The 21,369-nt window shown below is 44.4% G+C and overlaps 1 protein-coding gene across 1 annotated transcript in view; it reads left to right on the forward strand.

Annotated features, from left to right (window-relative positions):
• The first annotated feature begins 4,570 nt into the window (after positions 1-4,570).
• The window catches only part of KIFAP3 (kinesin associated protein 3), a 249,844-nt gene continuing 233,045 nt past the window's right edge, over positions 4,571-21,369 (forward strand). The window contains exons 1-2 of the mRNA XM_030206053.1: positions 4,571-4,770; positions 17,775-17,906. Coding sequence (XP_030061913.1) covers positions 4,739-4,770; positions 17,775-17,906 — 164 coding nt within the window. The 5' untranslated portion in view covers positions 4,571-4,738. The remainder of the gene's footprint in view (positions 4,771-17,774; positions 17,907-21,369) is intronic.

The raw sequence follows: 21,369 nt of genomic DNA on the forward strand, positions 1-21,369 counted from the left end.
GTACCTACGCTTGCCAGAAGTATAGGGAACAGTCTTCCTTCCCCCGAAAAATCGTCTACCTGTAGAGGTAGAAGCTGAAGGCTGCCGGCGGGCGAACTTGTCGAATGCGGTGTCCCGCTGGTGGAGAGACTCTACCACCTGCTCGACTTTTTCGCCAAAAATGTTATCCGCCCGGCAAGGCAAGTCCGTAATCCGCTGCTGGACTCTATTCTCCAGGTCGGCGGCACGCAGCCATGAGAGCCTGCGCATCACCACACCTTGAGCAGCGGCCCTGGACGCAACATCAAAAGTGTCATAAACTCCTCTGGCCAGGAATTTTCTGCACGCCTTCAGCTGCCTGACCACCTCCTGAAAAGGCTTGGCTTGCTCAGGGGGAAGAGCATCAACCAAGCCCGCCAACTGCCGCACATTATTCCGCATGTGTATGCTCGTGTAGAGCTGGTAAGACTGGATCTTGGACACGAGCATAGAGGAATGGTAGGCCTTCCTCCCAAAGGAGTCTAAGGTTCTAGCGTCCTTGCCCGGGGGCGCCGAAGCATGTTCCCTAGAACTCTTAGCCTTCTTTAGGGCCAAATCCACAACTCCAGAGTCATGAGGCAACTGAGTGCGCATCAGCTCTGGGTCCCCATGGATCCGGTACTGGGACTCGATCTTCTTGGGAATGTGGGGATTAGTTAATGGTTTGGTCCAGTTCGCAAGCAATGTCTTCTTCAGGACATGGTGCAAGGGAACAGTGGACGCTTCCTTAGGTGGAGAAGGATAGTCCAGGAGCTCAAACATTTCAGCCCTGGGCTCGTCCTCCACAACCACCGGGAAGGGGATGGCCGTAGACATCTCCCGGACAAAGGAGGCAAAAGACAGACTCTCGGGAGGAGAAAGCTGTCTCTCAGGAGAGGGAGTGGGATCAGACGGAAGACCCCCCAGACTCCTCGTCAGAGAAATATCTGGGATCTTCCTCTTCCTCCCACGAGGCCTCACCCTCGGTGTCAGACACAAGTTCACGGACCTGTGTCTGCAACCTCGCCCTGCTCGACTCCGTGGAACCCTGTCCACGATGGGGGCGTCGAGAGGTAGACTCCCTCGCCCGCATCGGCGAAGCTCCCTCCGCCGACGTAGTCGGGGAGCCTTCCTGGGAGGTGGCCGCGGTCGGTACCGCACGCGGTACCGACGTCGGGGACCTCAACCTGGGCGATGGGCCAGCCGGCGCCACGCTCGACGGTACCGGTGGCGCAAGCACCGCCGGTACCGGAGGGGTAGGGCGCAACAGCTCTCCCAGAATCTCTGGGAGAACGGCCCGGAGGCTCTCGTTTAGAGCGGCTGTAGAGAAAGGCTGAGAGGTCGATGCAGGCGTCGACGTCAGTACCTGTTCCGGGCGTGGAGGCTGTTCCGGGCTGTCCAGAGCGGAGCGCATCGACACCTCCTGAACAGAGGGTGAGCGGTCCTCTCGGTGCCGATGCCTGCTGGGTGCCGAATCCCTCGGCGACCCAGAGCTCTCGGTGCCGACACGGGGAGGAGACCGGTGTCGATGCTTCTTCGATTTCTTCCGAAGCATGTCACCGGAGCTCCCCGGCACCGACGAGGAGGACGTCGAATCCACCCGTCGCTTCCTCGGGGCCGAGACTGAAGAAGGTCGATCTCGGGGGGGCTGTACCGCAGGAGCCCTCAGGGTAGGCGGAGACCCACCCGAGGGCTCACCGCCACCAGCAGGGGAATGGACAGCCCTCACCTGCACTCCACCCGATGCACCACCGTCCGACGACATCAGCAGACGAGGTCCTGGTACCACCGACGTCGATGCAGCTATCCGATGTCTCGGCGCCGATGCAGAGGCCCGATGCCTCGATGCACTCGATGCAGGGGCGGCCGAGAAAGATGGTCTGGACGCTGACGACGTCGATGCACTCGAAGATCCCGGTGCCGATGCCGACGAAGAGCCCGAGAACAACACGTTCCACTGGGCTAGTCTCGCTACCTGAGTCCGCCTTTGAAGCAGGGAACACAGACTGCAGTTCTGAGGGCGGTGCTCGGCCCCCAGACACTGAAGACACGACGAGTGTCGATCAGTGAGCGAGATAACCCGGGCGCACTGGGTGCACTTCTTGAAGCCGCTGGAAGGCTTCGATGTCATGGGCGGAAAAATCACGCCGGCGAAATCAAAAGCCGAAATGGCGAAATTCGAAGCACCAAATTTAGAGGGAGAAAAAATCTCGACCGAGGCCGAAAAAAGGCCTACCCCGCCGACGAAAGAAAACTTACCGGGGCAAAAAAGCTGGAAGTACGGGGAGGATTTACACGAAACCCGGCGGGGGGTTTGCGGAGCACTTCCCGACAAGGACAAAGCTTTCCCGAAGGAAAAAAACACGTTCAAACAAATTGGACGCGCGAGGTCGACTTTCCGGGGCTCGACACGGCGAAAACACGACCGTACCGAGTGCGGACAAAAGAAGACTGGCCGGCTCGAGCCGGTTTCGGGCGGGAAGACGGCCGCGCATGCGCGGTGCGCGCGGGCGCGCGAGGGCTAGCAAAGGACTTTGCTAGTGAAGTTTCCGATTGGAGGGGCTGCCGTGGACGTCACCCATCAGTGAGAACAAGCAGCCTGCTTGTCCTCGGAGAAAGCTGATTATAGAGAAACTCTGGCCACAGTCAGTGTGATTGACTTTATATACATTTTTGAATCTTCAACTAAGTCAAAAGTTGTGTTTGCTTTTTTCATTTGTTTGCCATGGTTTGGGGTGGATCCATTAAAATTGAACATTCCTTGGAGTTTTAACAAAATTTTGTATAAAAGGGTTTTTTATGCCGATAAAGAGAATGAAACCCAGTTTTAAGTCCTTTCTACCCTGTTAATGTCTGTTGGGTAGAGGCATGGGTTCTGAGGCTTTTTCCCTTTCTTACTTTTTTGTACTCCATAGGAATATAGTGTTTGAATAGTACTTTGCATGAGAGCTATTTGGGTTTCTGCCAGGTACTTGTGACTTGGATTGGCCACTGTTGGAAACTGGATACTGGGCTAGATGGACCACTGTTCTGACCAAGTATGGCTATGCTTTTGTAACCCTCTAAACCATATGGATGTAAATGATAGTGGTGATTCTTTTCCCAGCAGTGGGGGTCAAAACATAGCAGCCAGACTCATATTTGGGAAACCAAAATATGAAAGCGCCAAACCCCTAAGAGAAAAACTGCACTGGCTCCCAGTAAAAGAACGAATTGCGTTTAAAGTCTGCACCCTGGTTCACAAAATCGTTCACGGGGAAGCACCGGCCTATATGTCAGACCTTATAGACTTGCCTACTAGGAACGCAAAAAGATCAGCACGCGCATTCCTCAATCTCCACTACCCAAACTGTAAAGGGTTAAAATATAAATCCACATATGCAACCTGTTTCTCCTACATTTGCACTCAATTATGGAACGCACTACCGAAGGCCATAAAAACAACACAAGACCTAACTATCTTCCGAAGGCTATTGAAAACTGATTTGTTCAAGAAGGCATACCAATAACATCTATCTTCAATACTAAACAATAAGACTGCATATGAACCTGAAAAACTGAACTCTTAATCACTTGACTGATTAACCTTTTTGCTATTAATGATCAAGCACTACCATTGTAATCCTGTGCCAAATATGATCCCCCTATAGTCGACGACCTAATGTATGTTACAATCCAATCTTTCACTTAGGAACCAATATGCATTACCATAACGTATTCTTCTTTACCATGTATGTATGCACCTTAATGCAATGCCTTTTGTAATTTTGCTATCCGGTAATGGCAACCGCCATTACAGCAAATGTAAGCCACATTGAGCCTGCAAATTGGTGGGAAAATGTGGGATACAAATAAATAACTAAATAAATAAAACAATTTGCATATCCCGCCCACTATAATGTCCTCTAGTGTGGGTTCAGGAACTACCTAGTTATCTGCTCTCATGTAGTTTATTCCAGCCCCTTCCTTTATTTCCCCAAATAGTTTATTTCAGTGGCAATAATCCTTCTTCCACCCAAAACTCCTGGGGGCGAGCGGTTTTCGGTTTGTACCTAAGGCAATACAAAATTGTACGTGATCTACCCAAGCTCACAAAGATTACCATTTACCAAAGCAATTTGAACCCTGGCTTCCCTTGGTCTCAGACCGCTGCTCTAACCATTTACGCACGCTACTCCTCCAGTCACACCCCCTAACACTCCTTCTTACGAAGCATGAGGTTACAATCGTCAGCTGAAGAACAGAAAATGGACAGAGGCAGCTAAAGTTGCTAAGTCAGCATCCGTTTCTCTGTTGTTTTGATTACAACTTTCCTGCAATACCCCCCAACCCCCTCATATCTAACAGCGTCAAGCACCTGACCCTCCGGTATCCCGTTGTGCGCAAGCGCAGTTCAACGCTGCTGAGAATTATTTCACGCTGCCGACGTCGACTCTCACTCTCTGTCAGCTTGCTCAACTTTCCGCAGCGTGAAATCACGACCAAGATGCCCAAGCGCGCGTGCGTTCCGGCCGGCACCGAAGGCGCAAACGCAGTAGAGACGACCGAGAATTCTTACTCGGAAAGACGGCGCGATACAAGGCGCTAGCAGAGCGCAGATCGCATGCGCGGGAGGTGGTTCGGTGAGCGCGGTGCAGTGTGGGAGGAGCCCGTGCTCTCCCAGGTAACTATAGTGTTGCTATTAGAGCAGTATCGGAAAGATTTTACCCCCTCCCCTGCCTCACCTTAAATAACGCACAGCATGCAGACGGAGGATGCCCGCTACCTAAAGAGGTAAAGTAATCTCATTATTTTTGTACGGGAGCGAGAACGGGCCGCCGGATCTGGGGCTGGGATACATGGAGGACCAGAGGGTGGGGATGGGGCTCGGCATGGGAGACCCGAGGGAAGGAGGACGGAAGGAGGAGGAGAAGAAGAAGAGAGTACAGTAGATTAGATGTAAGATAAAGGGATAGGTAAATTTGATGGGCGGGGTAGGAGGGCAGACAGAGAGGGAAATGGGATAGAAGGGTGGAGAGAAATATTGAGGTAGGAGAGGGGAGGATAAAGCTAAGAGTGGATGAATGGAAGAAAGAGGAATATATGAACTGGATGAGAGAGAAATAGGTGGTGTGAAGTGGATGGGATAGAGAAACAGAAGTACTGATGGGGGCATGAGGTGGATGGGACATTATCAGCAACACTGTGTTCTATCAATTTTGTAGGATTGACCAATGTCTTACAGCAAAAATAAATAAATAAATATATTTATTAATAACTTGTTCTACTGCCAAATACTAACGAACCTAAAAGTATCTAAGCAATATTACAATAAAATCACAACAGGAAAATAGAAAAGAATGCCAAATTCAGATAGGATATGAAAGACAAATGCACACCCATGGTGAGATTATATATATGTATATATATATGTATATATATATATATATATACTTTTTTCACAGAATTAATATATAAGTAATTTAAAATGTAATAACTCACAAAATCACAATAATGCTCAATATAAATAAGGAAATAAAAAATGGATAGCTCAAGTTTTTATAGAAGGGACATGAGTTCAAAGGTTCTATAACCCAGTTTGTAAGATTGTGATTTATTTTCATAAATTATGTTTTACTAGTAAAAAAGGCCCGTTTCTGACACAAATGAAACGGGCGCTAGCAAGGTTTTCCTGGGAGTGTGTATGTTTCATAGAGTGTGTGTGAGAGTGTCTGTGTGAGTGAGAGTGTGTCTGTTTCAGAGTATGTGTGTGTGACTGAGAGTGTGTGCGAGTGCGTATGTGAGGCACAGTGAGTGAGAGAGTGTTTCACACAGATACAGTGTTTGAGACTGTGTGTGTGAGACAGAGTGTGAGAGAGTATGTGTACGATACACATACTGTCTGTGAGATCGAGTGTATGAGATTGAGAGTGTTTGAGAGTGACTGTGTGACAGAGAGAGTGAATGTGATACAGTGTGAGACATAGCGTGTGTTGTAGAGAGTGTATGAGAGTGAGAGAGACACTGACTGTGAGTGAGAGAGAGAGAAATTGTGTGTGTGACAGAGATACCTCGCCCCTGCCTCTCTGTGTTGGGTAGACCCGCTCCCCCTGCCTCTTCCGCTGTGTGGTCGCAGGACCCCTCCCCCATGCTGTGTGGTGTGTCTCCTGCCCTTCTCACAGGTCTCCCTCCACCCCTCCTGTCAGGTGTCTTGATCCGCCTTTCGTCTTTGCTCTCAGGGCCCCCTCCCCCCCCATCTGTGGTGTGAAGAGCCGTTGTGGAGCTCATCCTCCCTATGCCCCCTCCCTCTCATGTTTATTTCCCCCCTCCTGTGTGGTGTGAGGACCCCCTCCCCTGTGGCCTGAGGACCCCTTACGCCTCTGTAGTCTGAGGTCCGACCCCTGCCGCCACGCCCCTGCCGAAGTCGCAACCGCTGATCCCCCCCCCCCCCCGACAGGGTGCCATCGCGCCTCCCCCCCTCTTCTTTCTTTCCATGCAGCTTCTCCCCTCTCACCTCCATCCAGCATGTCCCCTTTCTCTCTCTCTCCCTTACACCAACATCTTCCTTCGCTCTCCACCTTCTGTCCAGTCACAAACTGAACAGCTCAAGGGCACAGTGGGGCAAGAGCTGAGGCGGTAGAGACGTACGTCCTGTCAAGGTATTATTGTAGTGAAATATGGGGTTTCACAGTGCCGAGGCCTTATAGTGTGCTCCGCATGAGGTGGCACTGGTCTGTACCATCCTTCTGTCTCTCAGCAACTGGGCCCTGTCACCTCTCTCGCGATCCTACCTGACTCCACGCTGCCCTGCAGACACTCGGCTCCTGGCACTCTCCATCTGCCGTTGCTAAGCACTTGGCTGCTCGCTCTTCTGTGTCCCAAAGGCCGCCGCATTCAAAGTGAAGGCAACCACAGATACAGTCCCGTTTGAATCCTACCAACCGCACCCTGCAGCAACAGCACACGCCATTGGCCAGGAGTGGAGCCATGAAGCGTCAAAGGCGATTGGCTACTGCACGAACAGAGCGTTTGTGTATGAGGGTTTCTAGGCTATTACTGAACCCCTCCTCGTTACAGTGAGGTGAGCATCCTTGAAAGAAGAGAGTGGGGGATTTTTTCCTGTTGGATCATGAATGGGCGGGCCAGCAAGGAGGGTGAGGGAAGATGGGGTGAAAGTTCCTGCACGCCACGGGGGAAGGGATGATGGGGACCGGAATCGCTGTGCTGCTGCTGGCTGGACCTGACCCCAAATTGGGTGGGCCCAGGCCCACCCGGGGCCGCACGTGGCTACGCCCCTGGGACTCATGCGGCTAGTGGGGGGGGGGGGGGGATGTCTATGTTTGGCTGCTCCCTGATACTTACTCCGGTGCAGTGACAGCTGATGTCACTCCTCCCCTTTGGTTTGGAATCAGCTGTCACAGACGTCAGTGCGTTGTAATCTGTGTAGGAGACGACGTGTACGTTGTGAAGCTGACTGTGGGCGGGCACGACGTCACCGCGTTTTCACGCGAGGGCGGGGCACTTTAAAAGTGGCTACAGAGCTTCGAACTTACGAACCCTGAAGCCACAAAGTGTGCCTTAGAACGTTGAGGGTGCGTTTTATGTACAGATGGGGCGTGGCTGAGGGCGGAGCTATGAGTGAGGGTGAGTGTTCCTGATACCCTAGCCTACCAAGAGTCCTACCAAGAGTGCAGGAGTTCAGTACTTTACTGCCACGGAGTGAGCTTCAGAACATTCGAGGTGGGTTTTATTTATATAGATAATTTGAACGAAAAACTAGTTCTGAGGAAAATCCTTTCCATTTTAAAAGAATATATAAACAAATTAACTTTTACATATTTTTCAAGTCTGGCTTATTTTGTCTTTACTTTCTGTCATTTTTTTCTTAACCCAGCTATTGCAAACTGCCCCTTCCTCACTATCTCTACCCCTACCATGGAATTTTTAGTCTTCTCTTGCATATTTTGTTCATGTTCGTCTTTTCCTTCCAGTCTCCTCCACTTTTGTTTCTTATCTGCCCTTGCTGGGTCTATGTTCATCCCTATACAGTTTTTCTTCTTCATGTTTTCTCCTCCCTTCCATTGTCTGTTCTTTCTCTTCCCCATGGTAGTTGTTTTTTTTCTCTCTTCTTCATCCTGTCTTCTCATCTCTACCTCTCAAGTATCTTCCCTACCCAGTTTTTTTCTCTCTTCTTCATCCTGTCTTCTCATCTCTCCCTCTCAAGTATCTTCCCTATCCAGTTTTTTCTCTCTTCTTCATCCTGTCTTCTCATCTCTCCCTCTCAAGTATCTTCCCTATCCAGTTTTATTCTCTCTTCTTCATCCTGTCTTCTCATCTCGCCCTCTCCACATACCTTCCCTTTCCAGTATTGTCTATCTTCCTCTTTCCCATATCTCCTGTTCCCCACCCAGTTCTCTCTTCTGTTTTCTTCCCATTTGCTTTCTCCCCCTAAATCCCCTGGCTTGCAGCCACTCTGCTGATCCTGTCTTCAGCCGTCCTCACAAAGAGACTGGGCAGGATCAGGGTGCTGTAAGAGAGAAGGAGTAGGGAGCATGAGTGTTTGTGTCAGCTGTGGCTACAAGGAAAGGAGCCAGGGACAGAGTGAATATTGGCTGTGGGAGGGGGTGCAGCAGCCAGGGCCATTTGTCATGATCCTGTAGCCTAAAGTGTTTACTATTACTGTAGAATCTTAGAAAATTGTGGTGTCTGAATATAAACCCTATTTGAATTGGTTGATTTAGAACAGCATAACAAAGTAAATCATGAAGAAGTCACAGGTGGTGATAGCTCTGGGTAAAGTGTGTTCTACTATTCTAAGTTCCACAAAATGCGACTGTGACCCCTAAACACCTCCTTAGCATGTCACTGCATGGAAATGCCCTTAAAGTTCCTTGAGGTCAGCTGTTTGTAGGTGTTGTATCCCATGATGATTGATTGGTATCCTTGATATGTCCAGTTTTCTTGGTGTTTGTTCCTCCATGGACAGTGATCTTTGCTCACCAAGGTATCTAAGCACTAAGGCTTTGCTCCTTTGTGCTTAGATATCTTATAAAGATATTGGTTACTGAACCAGCAAGCAGTATTACCTTAATTCTGAGACCACACAAGTCAGTTAAAATGGGTATGTTTTCAGCTCTTGTTCTGAGTCAGTGACCTTGAATGATCAGAAGCAAATGTGTGTACTATAGGCCAATAGCGCCGTATTAGCGCCTACATTTGCTCCCACCTAACAATCAGTGCTGGTGAGCGCATGTAACAATGCGCTTGTCAGCTTTGAATGCAATGAGCATGCAAATGCATCCTAAACAGTGCATTACCTATTCGTCTCCAATGCTCAGCGGGCAGCGTTCCAAATATTGGCGCTGGTCCCGTAGCAAACCTTACGCCAGCTCACAAGAGAAAACAATTTTTTTACTATTTAAAAGAGCCGTGCATACTAATTTACTATAATGGCATTTCCAGGCTTAATTAACTTTTGTTTTATATTGGTTATAAAAAGATTTCCAAGAAGACTTAGCCACACAGTCCTATTTTTTTCGCCATTACCTCTCAAGACAATGAAGGCCCTGCTTTAAAATGCTCAGTTCTTCTGAAAACCCTGGAGACTTCCTTACCATGCTAACGTTTTTAGTAAATTCTGGAGCTATCCTGTCTAGGATAGAAATAACAGTTGCATCCCCGCAAGTCTTTAACGAATCAGTGTTTGGCCCAGTTGATGGCAACAAGGTCACCATTTCTGACCAGAAACAGGCTGCATCTATCTTGCCTATAATTAAAATCAATTTTAAAGGCCTTTTTACAATTGGCTTGGATAAACAAATATTCTTAGTAAACCTCAACTGAAAATGGTCTGACCAGGGATTAGGTTTCCAGGAAAACATATCTACCATGTTTGAGGGATAAGATGCAAGAAAATCCAAAGAATGTCCCTTCATTCACAAAGAGAATTAACTCACAGGAATCTAAAAAAGATCTAAAAGATAAAACATCAGAATCAGAAACTTCTCCAGATGCAAATTTACATCCCCCTAATATAACCACCCTTGAAAATTGACAAACAGCATACAAAATAATATAAAACAGAGCAGACTCTGCTTTGGCCCAGGATCCTGGGGGATGATATATAAATAACAACCGTACTGAGCTACAACCCATAGAAGAGTCATCCCACAAAAACTACATAATTCCAATTCAAGAGAGCTCCCAGAATTGATCACACAACATCCAAAAAACTCTTAAAAATCAGTGCTAACCCACCCCCTTTTTTACCTGCCTCGGTGAGTGAAGTACATCCGATAGCCAGGGGGGCATAAATGAGGAATTACTGGACTATCTGTTTTAGTCAACCAGGTTTCTGCATAAATAGAACGCCTAAATCTAAGGAGATGAACAAATCATCCAATAATAAAACTTTGTTATTATTAGATCACACATTGACATGATTGCTGGAACAGGGGTAAAGATGTGCCCCAGCATTGGGGAAGAATCAGCCCTCACCAGATTAGATAGCACATGGTTCCCAGTCAGTTGATGATTAACAAATCGCTTTGATTCCCTCTCAAATATATGGGTTTTCTCCGGTTACCTATAACCACATTGATACTATGAGGGCATACCAAAGCACAATCCAACAAACTTGTGTCATAAAAATTAACATATTTATGCTTCAGTTTCCTGTCATTAGTGACCCATTCTGGAATTGAAGTATATTCAGCCACACTAGTCAGTTGCCCATTAAAAATCCCCAAAGGGTCAAACACAAAAGTAAAAACCAACTCATGATTAAAAAACCCCAAAATATAAGTCAATAGATTCAGTAGCTCACAGAGTGGCATAATAAGAGGTGTACTAAAAAGCAGAACCCCAAGGCCCTTGATCTTAAAGTAGCAAATACCTCAGGTTACAGCGTTGATTAAGTAAAGGTTGCTGATGTCTGCCAGCGACACCAAGATATTCTCAAAAGGTCCAAGATATTACCTGAATCCTGATATAATTTACTGGTCAGTCTTTGCTGAGTTGCTGCGCAAAGGAGCACACCTTCGGCTTGTGCCTTAGGCGACGTGCTGAGTGGCCGCGCCGTTAGGTGCTAGGTTTAAATAGCGCTGTGGATGACATCAGAGGAGGGGCAGAGCAAGCTCTCACACCTGGAACTCCAGTGCAGGAATGGCACAGCAAAGACTAAAAAAGCAGCAGTACTTGGTCAGGTGGAACACACTGGATGCCCACAAACAGTTTGGATGGAACAGCTCAGATGGACCGTACCCTAGGGTTACAGATCATGGGAGACTTAAGCCTATACATTGAATCTCCAGACTCCACTACTGTCTTCCTTGATATTGCAGTTCTAGGATTCACTCAGGTGATCAAATCTTCAACCTATAAAAAAGGGCCATATGCTAGACTTGGTGTTTTGCAAAGAGGTTAGGGTAGTAAGTATATGGTAGAGGGTAGCCACATTGGGTTCTGAAAGTATCTGTTTAGAGTAGTAGTTTTGTTTAGCAGATTGCAAAGCTATCTTATAGGGTACTGCAATGGCTCGGTAAGCTTCCAGAGACACAGGAGAATGAGAGTGCCGCCACTGACGTTCGGCTTGATGTAATTGTCAATGAAAATGAAGCAGGTATGGGGTGAACCAAGGTACCCTACTAGTTGCAACAGCCAGGGGTTGTCAGGAGATAGCTGGTACTAAGTGATCCAAGCCTATGTGAAGCAAAGCCCGTGTTTTGATCCTGTCCTCCAGGGAGAGATTAGAAAAAGTATGTAGGTCGAGTCCTGAGGATGCGAGGAGGGATGCAGCATTAACTTGTTGTAGAACCCTTTCCACTGTGGGTTTAGTGAGAGTTCACGGTGAGACAGTGTGGGAAGAGTAGGAAAATGTTATTAGAGAGTGGTCAATCCAGGGGAGTGGGAAAATCCAAGGATTAATTTGAGAACAAATTTGTGATGGACTGGTGACCATGGCATCCAGAATGTGCCTGCCAATGTGGGTTGGCCCCTGAACATATTGTTCAAGACTGAGTTCATCAAGTAAATGAAGAAAGTCTTGGGCTGTCCTAGAAAATCATCAAGGAGGAGGTTAATGTCACTGAGAATGATCCAACGGGGAGCCTTGAGGCTACAGTTACCAGTGGGGGCTGATATAGTACACAGAGATCTAGTGGGGGAAGGGAGCTTATGCGGAAGGACAAAGATTCTAGGTGCAGGTGGCAGCTAGGTTCAAAGTTATTCAAATGCAGATGAGAGGTGTAAATAATTGCAATCCTCCCTGTGCATCCAGAAGTGTGGTTACTCATGTAATTCATGAAACCAGGCAGAGTGATAGAATTGAGGGAGGCAATATCTATAGCAGTCAGCCAGGTTTCTACCAGGCAAAGGATAGATAAATTGTGGGTAACGATAATATCATGAACTAAGTGAGGTTTACCATGAAGTGCATGAGGATTTAGAAGACCAATATATAAAATCTGCAAAGGAAGAGGATCGTTTCTTACTACAGCCGGGAGCGGATGTAAAAGGGAGAGATTTTTGTGTGAGATAGGGGCAACCTGGTTACGCGGGGCTAGAGGCCTACGCCCCCAGAGCACAGGAATAGAGTATGTTATGCAAATGGGAAGAAAGATTAGAAGAAAAAGAAGACTGAATAAATCCGTTTAACCAGAAGAGTCATATCATATCCTGCTGGTGAGTAGAAGATGAAAGCGAGTGCACATGAAGGGGCATGCACCGCTAAGGGCTAAAGATTTAAAGGGTCTAACTGCTGACGTCACTTCCGGGAGGCGGAGAGATCAAGCTGACCGGGAGGGAATCACTTGCACAGTACTGGAGAGTGCCTGAAACACATAGAGCAGTAGCAAACAGTTTACAAAGAGTCAAATACACAGAGTTCAACAGCAAGAAAAATTATTAGGTTTCAGTTTGCTGTTTCCAAGTTTCTCATTTATTGTATTTGTTTATATTTGGTCATTTTACTATTATGCTGTTAACAAAATTGTAGGTTGTACGTTAAACCATACCCACTGTGCACCACCTTGGTGAATCTCTTCATGAAGGTGGTTAATAAATCCCAATCAATAAATAAATAAATTTAGATCCAGGATTTTCAATAAAGGTATCTCAAGAGACAACCATTAGTCTGCAGTATGATTCATTTCTGTTGTAGTGGAGAGGTATGCTGTGTGCTCTCTCGTTCTCAAACTGCATCACAAACTTGAGCTTCAGAAGTTTTGGCTGATTGTTCCCAGGACCTTCCATTTCTCTTGGAATCTCTAAAAGTCACATTACTCCTTATTCTATAATTTTGTGCCTGTTGTTAGGTGCCAGTGGCACACTGTATGTTATAAAGTAATAGCACATGCACATCGGAGGTGCTGTTAGTTGACAGTTATACTCATAAGTGCTAGGTATTTACCCCTGAAATCTCTATATGGTGCCGGGATTTCAAAAATTTATATGCATGTTAATTAGCTTAGAAGCCATTTAACTGCAGTTAGTTGATATTAACAATTTATTTTATTTATTGGAATGTATTAACCACCTCTATGAAGAGATTCACCCAAGGCAGTGTACAGCAGGTATAGGTTAACATACAACTTACAATTTTGTTAAGAGCATAACAATAGTAAAATGATCAAATACAGGCATACATACAATCAATGAGATAAAATGGCAATTCGTGCCCTAGTCTATAATCCCACATGCCCTTAGATCCCTTAGCACGCAATGGCGATCAACCTAGAGCTGATTTTTTTTCGGCACCAAAATTTTGACACCATTTATAAAATACCTTCCTTAGGGCCTCTTTTACTAAGGCACTCTAGGGTTTTAGCGCGCGCTAATATTTAGGGTGCGTTATATGTTAGAGATGTCCATTTATTCCTTGGACTTCTCTAATGTTTAGCGTGCCCTAAATATTAGTGTGCGCTAAAAACACTAGCACGCCTTAGTAAAAGAGGCGCTTAGTGTGTACTACAAGAGGAGTGTACACATGGGCGGACTGTAGGTGCCAGGCGTAGGTTGCCAGGCGTTGTGTGAAGCTTATAGAACATTATCAGTTGCACATGCTGCCTGGTGTACATAGGTGTGCCAGCTTACACCAGCCATTGACCTGTTGTAAATGGCTGCATGCAACTTTGTGCTAGCATTCTCTAATCGCTTAAGAACACCTTGAAGCCTTTATAGAATTGGTGCTAATTAGATTGTAAGCTCTATTGAGCAGGGACTGTCTCTCCATGTTCAAGTGTGAAGCGCTGCGTACGTCCGGTAGCGCTATAGAAATGATTAGTATTAGTAGTAAGTGTGCCCGATTGTGGCACCTGCATCTTGTCACTAATTTATAGATTGCCCCCATTGTTTTTTTTCTCTTATAATTTTCATCTTGGAATTCCTTTTCTATTCAGCAGCAGTTTAGACTTTTAGCAATACCTTCCATCTAGGATATCCTTTGTCTAATTTTTCTAATTCTTGAAATGCAGAGAATTGTTCCGTTTAGAAAGTCGCCTCTATTAGAATTTCTTTAGTTATACCATAGTTCTCTGCCATTAGTATCTTTAAGGATTGCAGTGTCTTAATGATCATATAGGGGGAGTTTCCGTTTTTATGCTAACAGCCATTCACTGTGGTGGTGGTGGAGTGTCCTATATGATTTATCTTTGAGTTAAATCTTGGGATAAATATTTGGAAGAGAGAGCGATTTTGCTTGCAGGGTGTAGTTATTTCTTGGCTGTTTCCTCCGTAAAGGGATCTTAGCACCCCATGGTTTTCTTAATGATGAGAGACTGTACTAGATGCTGTGGGTAAACATCTAACACACTATGGGCATTTCCTTGCTATTCAGCACTATTGCTTGGACAGCTCCTGTAACAGTCACCTGTATCAAAATTAATAGCAGTTTTCACATTTTTGGAACTCTAACCCAGTTAAGTTTTTGATTCTGTCTAGGCATCAGTGTTGTGTTTTGTAGTAGGGGAAACCAGAGCTTGGGGCTCTCATTAGTAGGATATGTCTCTATCCACTTGCAGGGGTGATGCACTCAAGTGGGAGAAGTCCTAGTAGACTTCTGGCTTGGGAAGCTTCTCTTCTTTGTTCTCTACCATTAGACAAGTTGGGTGTGTTCATAGAAATGTGCAGAATGATAGCAGATGAAGAGCATGCAGCCTATGTAGTCTGCCTATCCATACTGTCTGCTAAGCTCTGCAATCTCTTCCTCTCTTGAAGTTTTTTTTTTGTGTGTGTGCTTGTCTTCAAGCAGTTTTCTTGTCTCTTCCACCTCCACTGGAAGGCTGATTCATGGATCCACCATACTTTCCATAAAGACACATTTGTTTAGATTACTCCTGAGTCTCAAGTATAAAATTGCTTGATTTGTTAACTAAAGAATTTCATAAATAAAACAATTAAAACAAAGAGATTACTCCCCCTTATTCTAGAGTTTGTTTCCTGTGTGTTTACATTTCTCTATCATTTCTCCTCTCTCCTGCTTTTCTTCAAAGCATAGATATTGAGATACATAAATCTGTTCCTATATGCTATATTGCAGACCATTGATTAGTTTGGTAGATGTCCTCTCGGCTGATTCCATCTTGTTCATATCGTTTTAAAAAATATACATCCAGGTACACCAAGCATTTAATGACATCAAATCAATTTTATCCCAGTGTGATAGCATGAGCAAGAGTTGGGCATGGGGTCTCCACCAATCACAGCCACACAAAGGGTTAAAAGTAAAACAAAAGCTCTTTATTAACATTTAACAAAGTATGCTGAAGTCTATACATTTGGCAAATTATTATTGACTTTAAAGAGACTTTCTTTTTCAATCTTCACAAGGGCCTGTCAGGCCCACACTCAGTGTTCTTTTGACTTCAGTATTAAACAAACCCAGGCCTGACTGGCCAGGTCTCAAAGGATGACATCTTTCACAGGGTTCCAAGATAGGGCTTTTCCTACCTTAGCCAGTCTTCACTTTTACAAGGTAAGGTATGCTTGAGGGCTCCTCCTGTCTTCCCCAGGTCTCTCTGGCCATCTCTGCTCATTTGTGGGTAACAGCCTGCCCAATAAAGCTACAATAAAATTCTACAGTCACCTTCCTTATGTCTTCTGTTTTACTGACCTGACTGGCACCATATTAGAACATATACTGTACTTTTAATTTTCCCTATGCCTTGGTTTCAGAAAATTAGCAAACAGTTCTTGTTAAATCCAGCATAGTATTTCATGTTATTAAAGAAAATGTCTTGCAGGTCTGTTGACTGAGATGAATGTTGTGCTGGAATTTAAGTTTTTAGAATTGAGGGATAAGCACTTTATCGTTAGTTCAAATAAGCTGGCTCTCCAGTCTCTGTATTTCAGTGTCTGAATGCCTAAGCTTGTGAGTTTTCTGCTTATTCTTTGCAACTGGGTAGCTAATAACACCCCTCTGATATGATTTAAATGCATCCCAAAGAATACTGAAATTCTACTGTCCATTAATAAATTGGGAAAACTATCCTCAGTTTTTCTTGTCTCTGATGCATACAAATTCAACGTAATTACCCATCTTCTATTCTGATACTTCTGCATCCAGGGTTTTTGCAGAAAGAATGGCTACCTCATTCTTATTTCTTGTGGGGGAGAAAACAGGTTCCTATATCCGGGCCCGTTTTAATTTGTGCAGCTCGGTAGTAGAGAGAACCATTTCCTGCAGAAACACATAGTTTATAATGCTTCAGGTGTGTCAAGACTTCCTTTCACTTAATTACATGATTCAGCCCTTTAACATTCCAGGATACAACTTTAACTGAGCCAGCCATTACCATAATTCGCATTACAAAGTTTACCATCCTGTACCTTGTCTTTTGTACTTCACCACACTTCCAAAATGTTATCATCATTGACCTCGGTCAAACTTCTCAACCCCACCTGAGTTGACTGGGAGAGATTCCTTATCCTCTTTCCCAGCAATCAGAAAGTAACCAACTCATGGTCTGACCAAGGCATTTCCACTCCCCTTACCACTTCAATATTTTTTCCAGTCACAAAACCCTGCTTAAAAAATAAGAGTCAACATTGAAAGGCCGTCAATTGCTGAAAACCCAAAGACAGTATCAAGAATAGCAGTTCTGCTGAATGTGCCTGAATCATATTTACATTAACATCTCAATTCTATTTATATTTCACTAAAGTTATTGACTTATGCTAACAAATAATCTGTCAGTTCAAACACACTTGAGGGTTTCTTTCCTGGAGGGCGTTAAACTAAATTAATTGACTTCGGATTTCTTGTATGTTTTTCACAGGTTTGTGTTCATACATCCTCATCCTACTACTCTCTAACCTGCGCTAGCGCCGACATAGCCCATTCACTTTGGATGGACTGTGTCCTTATTGCCGTGCGGCAGCTGCTAGCATGGCTTAGTATGCAGGTAAATTAGCAGGGAATAAGGCTGTATTCCCTTAGCATTATCCTACAAATTCATAGGATCAGATTTATAGGGATCACCAACAGTAGAATTTGATTTTTCTACTCATTCAGTCTTGAAGGTCATCCTGAGGAAGCATGTGTTGATCTGTGAAACATTTTGGAGTGGTTCTATTTCTATCCTCTCTGGGCTGAACTGGACCTACTTGTACTGCTTTGAAATAAAAGAACTTCAGGCTATCCTGAATGAGAGAATTCATGCTTGCTTTGCTTGGCCTTTGGCAGTCTCACGGTTCTCGAGCGTGAGATGCCCTGCAGTGAGAGAATGAAGGCGGACTGCATGTCTCCAGACTTGTATAGTCTAGGTTTAAGTCTTTAATTCAGTGCTTTTGATTGATTTCAGGAAGGTGAAAGGAGGGAACATAGATGTTCATCCGACGGAGAAAGCCCTCGTCGTCCACTATGAAGTTGAAGCAACAATCCTGGGAGAGATGGGGGATCCCATGCTGGGCGAAAGAAAAGAAAGCCAAAAAATGTAAGTCAGTCAAACTGTCTTCCCCCCCCCCCCCCCCTCTCTCCTTTTCAGCATTAAATTTAGGGAGTAATTTTAAAACGACTTGCATAAGTGGCAATTGCCAGACTTTCAAAGCAAAGGGTGGACATAATTTTTACATTTTCTATTTGGAGTATATAGTTTATATACACATATTTGCAGCTGCCTTGGAGCAGTGTAAATTGTGCATTAGCATTTGTTTGCAAATTGAAGATACTAGTTAGAGCACTAACAATGGCATCTGTTTTGGATATAATTGATACTTACCTTAGCTCTATATTTGGGATGTGCTACATTTGTGAATATGAAGCATTGTTTTGGTGTTGGTGTGGTTTACCTTTTATAAAATAGACAAAGGACACACATTTGAAAATTATTATGTATGTTCCATTATAAACTTGAACTATTAATGTTCAAAAAATATAAATATTACCATTTTGGATTACTGTACATTAATTATTCCCTGTCCAGCTGTAAACATGTATATCTTGGAGGAAAGGAGAAATGGGTGATGTGATACAGACGTTCAAATATTTGAAAGGTATTTATCCACAAACAAACCTTTTCCGGAGACGGGAAGGCGGTAGAACTAGAGGACATGAATTGAAGTTGAAGGCGGCAGACTCGAATAATGTCAGGAAGTATTTTTTCATGGAGAGGGTGGTGGATACATGGAATGCCCTCCCACGGGAGGTGGTGGAGATGAAAACGGTAATGGAATTCAAACATGCGTGGGATAAACACAAGGAATCCTGTTGAGAAGGAATGGATCCATGGAATCTTAGCAGAGATTGGGTGGCAACACCGGTAATTGGGAAGCAAAACCAGTGCTGGGCAGACTTCTGCGGTCTGTGCCCTGATTGTGACTGAATAGATATGGATGAGCTAGAGTGTAAATTTTAAGGGGCTTCGATGTTAACTTCAGAAATTTTAGTACAAGAACAGTGCTGGGCAGACTTCTACAGTCTTTGCCCTGATAATGGCAAGGACAAATCAAACTCGGGTATACATATAAAGTATCGCATAGCATGTATAATGAGTTTATCTTGTTGGGCAGACTGGATGGACCATACAGGTCTTTATCTGCCGTCACTTACTATGTTACTATGAGTTGCATTAAACAGTGAGCATAGGCAGTGTCAGTGCAGTCCTCGCTTTTTGTATTCTAGACTGCCTGGTTTCACTAGTTTGTGTTCACAGCTGTAGTTGTGGAGTTATGTATTTATTTATTTTTTTTATTTGTTGCATTTGTATCCCACATTTTCCCACCTATTTGCAGGCTCAATGTGGCTTACATTATACCGTAATGGCGATCGCCATTTCCGGATGAGAAATACAAAGTGGTATTGCATTAAAGTTCATAGCTGATAGAGTAAGGTATAGAGTTAGTTAGACAGTCAAATATAGAAGTTCATTTCGGCGAAATGTAGTGGTAGTGCGTTAACGTTCATTAGTAACAGAGTACATGAATCAGTCAAGTGTAAAGAGTTCGATTTTTGTCTGGTTTTGGTAGAGTATCATTGTTTACTATTTAGGATGGATCATTGTGGATCATGTACTGTTGAACTCAGTGCTTTGTGCACTTTGATTCACAAATATGGCCTTCGCCCTTCTCCATCATATGGTGAAGCTGGTCTTTGTCATCTACATTATTGTGACCATAGTCAAGCAAGCTCTGTCAGTGGGTATACATCCACACTGAATGTGGATTTTGGATCGTGATGATTTTTCCACTGCCTTCTAGTACCTTTTCAAAATTGAATACTGGGCTACACAAAATTATCACTTTGTTGTAGCCCTCTTACGTTTTTATTATTGTTTTATAGCTAGTCACTTTATTTTTAGTACAGAAATAAATGTTAGAAAACAAATATAGCTGATAGTACTTTATTGAACTAGTTTAATATATTTCTCAATATCCTTTAGAGATAACATCCTTTCCGCTACTCAGAAGAGAATGACTAAAGAATGATAATATTTATGCAAAAGTGAAACAAAGCATTCTAATGATGGTCTGGAAGGGGGGTAGGGGTAAGTGGTAGGTGATAAGAAAGTGGCATGTAGTATGCTTTTTAATGGCTCATAATATATGGGAAAGCTCAAGTATTTGAGTGTTTTTTTTTTTTTTGTCTGTCATTAGGTCTTGTGGATAGTTTTGGAATTTCATTGAAGAAGTGGTCTGGTCCCGCAGTATGTCATTTGGAGATATCTCGAATTGATTCTTATCTTTAATATCTGGTCTGTCTCACAAGTGTAGCATCCCTCTTACATTTTTGTACTGAATCATTTATACTACTCAGAGTGTTGGTAAATACAATGACAAACAACCACTTCAGTAACTATTTACTAATTATAATGGCAAAAGATGGTAACTGACAAGAAAAAAGACCTTGGAGCTTTCATAGCTTTGCACCACTTGCACAGGTTGAGTTGAAATCACTAATCCAAAATACTGCCATTAAATTGCTTCATATTGCTTTAGCTCAAACACAGAACCTCATTTTTAGAAAGGACATGGAGATGGGATTTGAGACATCCATGTCAGTACATGCACAGTTCCCTCTACATTTTACAAAGGCTCTGCCAAGCGCTGAACCTCTTGTTAAATACTTGTAAAGATATTTAGGACTATATATCCATGTTTAGCATGAGCATCCTGTCATCAATATATCCATGTTTAGCATGAGCATCCTGCCATCAAAATCCCCATAATGGCTCCCCCCCAACAAGATTAATCCTCTGATTCCCACCCCAACGGTCCCATCTCTGGATCTTACTGGAGGACTCTGATAGTATAGTGGGAACAGGAGCCAGCCCGAGTTGCTCCTAGTCTTGTGGTTCCGGTTTCAAAATAGTACCCGTAACCAAAGTTTCCTCTAAGTAGTGGCCTGATGTGTGCAAAAAAATTTTTTCTCGTGAGGAACAAGTTTTAAAAACCAACAATTTTTGAGCGCCAGTATTAGCAATGCATTTCTGTATATAGCACCAAAAAAAAAAAAAAAATTGTGACCAACCATGTAAAATCTGTGAATGACACTCCTAAAATGTTGTAATTGCTCACGAGCTCCGCTTAGAGGGAACATTGCCCGTAACCCATAACCCTTAGCCGTTTTCCTGCAAGTACTACTGCAAGGGGTCAAGCAGCCCAATAAGGGCTGTGGATTCAAAATGGCACATGTAGGGATCATGAGCACCATTTTAAACCAAAAGCCAGATAGACTGGGATTTCACCTGCTCCCACTTCACCACCAAGGATCAATTGTCAGGGGGCTCATTGGAGGATTGATATTGTATGGGGAGAGGACCCTCAGGTAGGGTATTGATATTGGGGGATGTTGGCGTGCAGGCCTCAAACTTTGAACCTGTCCCTTCAGGCAGGTACTTATGCCTGCCATGGGGCAGGTGTAAATGCTGATATCTAGGTTTTTGTCATATCTACATGTAT

This window comes from Microcaecilia unicolor, chromosome 6, assembly GCF_901765095.1.
Source record: "Microcaecilia unicolor chromosome 6, aMicUni1.1, whole genome shotgun sequence".
Lineage (NCBI taxonomy): Eukaryota > Metazoa > Chordata > Amphibia > Gymnophiona > Siphonopidae > Microcaecilia > Microcaecilia unicolor.